General features: G+C 43.3%; 2 protein-coding genes across 3 annotated transcripts; one reads left to right on the top strand and one right to left on the bottom strand.

The window, feature by feature from the left end:
- The first annotated feature begins 40 nt into the window (after window positions 1-40).
- On the top strand, window positions 41-1,322 carry LOC104798892 (alpha-hydroxynitrile lyase). Of its 2 annotated transcripts, none has more exons than XM_010521125.1 (3): window positions 41-446; window positions 581-715; window positions 861-1,322. In XM_010521125.1, the coding sequence occupies exons 1-3, from the start codon at window positions 84-86 to the stop codon at window positions 1,152-1,154; spliced, it is 792 nt and encodes a 263-aa protein (XP_010519427.1). In that variant the 5' UTR covers window positions 41-83; the 3' UTR covers window positions 1,155-1,322. The 2 variants fall into 2 exon arrangements, with proteins under 2 accessions (XP_010519427.1, XP_010519417.1); XM_010521115.1 differs by having other exon boundaries at window positions 563-715.
- Window positions 1,323-1,712: 390 nt separating this feature from the next.
- On the bottom strand, window positions 1,713-2,522 carry LOC104798884 (EPIDERMAL PATTERNING FACTOR-like protein 1). Its single transcript, XM_010521104.1, has 2 exons — window positions 2,278-2,522; window positions 1,713-2,141 (listed from the first exon to the last, which is right to left on the bottom strand). Exons 1-2 carry the CDS (start codon window positions 2,386-2,388, stop codon window positions 1,875-1,877), a joined length of 378 nt encoding a protein of 125 aa, XP_010519406.1. The 5' UTR covers window positions 2,389-2,522; the 3' UTR covers window positions 1,713-1,874.
- Between the last annotated feature and the right edge of the window lie 16 nt (window positions 2,523-2,538).

Raw genomic sequence — 2,538 nt, 5'->3', positions numbered from 1 at the left:
AGTATTCAGTATTTGATCAGACCCACGATTCACTTTTGCACTAAGAAACACTAATTAGAAAACAGACACAGAGAGAGAGAGAGATGGGGAAAAGACATTTTGTGTTGGTCCACAATGCCTACCATGGTGGGTGGATATGGTACAAGCTCAAGCCTCTCCTCGAATCCGCCGGCCACCGCGTCACCGCCGTCGATCTCGCCGCCTCCGGAGCCGACCCTCGACCAATCCAAGCCGTTGGATCTTTCGACGAGTATTCCCAGCCGTTGATCGATGCCCTCCAAGCCCTCCCCGAGGATGAGGATGGCGTCATCCTCGTAGGGTTCAGCCTGGGAGGCATCAACGTCGCTCTCGCCGCCGACAAGTTTCCGGAGAAGATTAGGGTCTTGGTGTTTCTCAACGCCTTCATGCCCGACACCTCCCACGTTCCTTCTTACGTTCTTGATAAGGTACCAAGAAAATTATACATATACAAAAGATAGTATATATTAATCGATATAACCGACGACCCATTAAAAACGATCATGTGATTAGTGTATTAATTAGCGGTTTATCGATTTACTAGCTTTTCTTTTTTATAAAGTATATGGAGAAATTTCAAGATTTGGAGGACTGTGAGGTTTCGTCTCATCAAACAAGCAATGGGAATAGTATGTCTTTGTTCAAGATGGGGCCTAAGTTCATGAAGAATTATCTTTACCAAGAATGTTCCGTCGAGGTACCAATTAATTCCACAATATCTGTACTTTTCATTCTCATCCCTTGTATTATATACATATACATATACATATATATATCCAATGTCATACATATATGCATGCATATAGCAACAATAAACGATATCTTTTGTTGTGGTGGTGAAGGACTATGAGTCGGCGAAAATGCTGCATAGGCAAGGATCGTTTTTCCAAGGAGATTTAGGGAAGAAGGAGAGATTCAGCGACGAGAAATATGGTTCGGTGGAAAGAGTTTACGTAATGGGAGGCCAAGACAAAGCGATACCATGCGATTTCATGAAGTGGATGGTCCATAATTTCCACGTGGAAAAAGTCTACGAGATCGACGGCGGAGATCACATGACGATGCTCTCGAAGCCCCATTCTCTCTTCCGCACTCTCTCCACCATAGCCTCTGAGTTTACTACTACCACCCACTAGATATTTATTCCACGTGCGAGTTATCAACAATAATTAATAATAATATTCCATTCTCATCAATGAAATGAAAATCTCGAGAGAAGACGTAACAAAGACGTGTATGCATGGAATATATTCGAGGATATCAGTATTTCAATCTTAATAAAATAAAAAAATCCGTTACTATTATGGTTTTGAATTATGACATGCAGTATAGTATGGTTATACTTTGATATATAGCCTCAAGCGATGAAATTGAAGGAAATCTGTGGGTGGGTGGCGGGACAATTAGGTCAAGTTGTCAGCAATTGTTCCTTCGTCGGAAGTGGAGTCTGCATGATTACACAAATACGGATTTTTGCCAAAAAAAAAAAATTTAAGTAGAAAAATCCAATCTAGTTCAAACTAAGCATTTCTTCCAATAAATTTTCAATTCACGTATATACATTGATTTGATAGTAAATTACATGAATTAGTGTCTATATATAGAAAAAAAAAAGGGTTTGGATCTGATCCGTGATGACGATGAAACTGAAACCGCCACAGTTTCCACTCAAACTCCGACAACATAAGATACTAAAAGCGAAACATGCAATTACGAGTTCAAAAAGAGTGTTACAAAATCGATTATGGGGTGCATGGGTCAGCGTAAAGGGATTATTTACAACTAAAAATCAAGCCCTAGAATTTACAAAGAATCCAAGAACGGCTTCTCTATCTCCCCACCAAAAGAGGAGAGAGTCATGGGTTATACAAGTGGCCGTTGCAGTGGCATTTCCAGCCCATGGGCTTGTAGTTAGAGTACTGGTTAACACCGGCGGCTGATGACGTGTCAGAGACCCGATCTTGACCCGGGGGTGGCCGGATCAACTCGTCGGCGGCTCGGGCGTCGACGTGACTCGGGAGAGTGGGGACCTGAACGGCCATGCATGGATGACAGCCGCTGCATCTGTTGTGGCAGCTCGGCGGCGTCGACCCAATGCGAGTCTTTCCTTCAAACAGCGCCTCCTGTTTCTCCACCACCAGCCAAAAAACAAATCTCCGACATTGAATATCGCTTCGTACGTTTCACAACTGATAAGTTTTTTTCCCTAGAAACTTGGATGTTTTGTAAGAATCTCGACAGAGAGAATATATTTCTCACCTCGGACGGAGAAGGAGGTTGGACCGGCGGTCTAAAGGACCAGACTTGCGTGACGAGGAGGGGAAGAAGAAGAAGCAGAAGAAGAAAGACAGAATCGTGGATTGGACCCATCTTTTTCTATAATTGAAATTCGAAGAAATAACAGTGCCACCGATTTTCACATGGAACTCGTCGTGAATAACCGGGATTCCTCTTCTCTTTCGGATGTTCTGTCTCCTGTCTGGCAAGAAAGAGGAGAGGAGGAGTGGGGGGGGGGGGGGG

This window comes from Tarenaya hassleriana, unplaced genomic scaffold, assembly GCF_000463585.1.
Source record: "Tarenaya hassleriana unplaced genomic scaffold, ASM46358v1 Cleome10, whole genome shotgun sequence".
Classification (NCBI taxonomy): Eukaryota; Viridiplantae; Streptophyta; class Magnoliopsida; order Brassicales; family Cleomaceae; genus Tarenaya; species Tarenaya hassleriana.
Note: the sequence above shows the minus strand (reverse complement) of the source record. Positions and strands in the feature narration are given on the sequence as shown.

Bases quoted from the DNA above. Each gene is read 5' to 3' on its own strand.
- LOC104798892 (XM_010521115.1), top strand. From the start codon at position 84: ATGGGGAAAAGACATTTTGTGTTGGTCCACAATGCCTACCATGGTGGG. The intron at 447-562 runs GTACCAAGAAAA...TCGATTTACTAG, and splicing joins CTTCTTACGTTCTTGATAAG to CTTTTCTTTTTTATAAAGTA. The intron at 716-860 runs GTACCAATTAAT...GTGGTGGTGAAG, and splicing joins ACCAAGAATGTTCCGTCGAG to GACTATGAGTCGGCGAAAAT.
- LOC104798884 (XM_010521104.1), bottom strand. From the start codon at position 2,388: ATGGGTCCAATCCACGATTCTGTCTTTCTTCTTCTGCTTCTTCTTCTT. The intron at 2,142-2,277 runs GTGAGAAATATA...GTGGAGAAACAG, and splicing joins AACCTCCTTCTCCGTCCGAG to GAGGCGCTGTTTGAAGGAAA.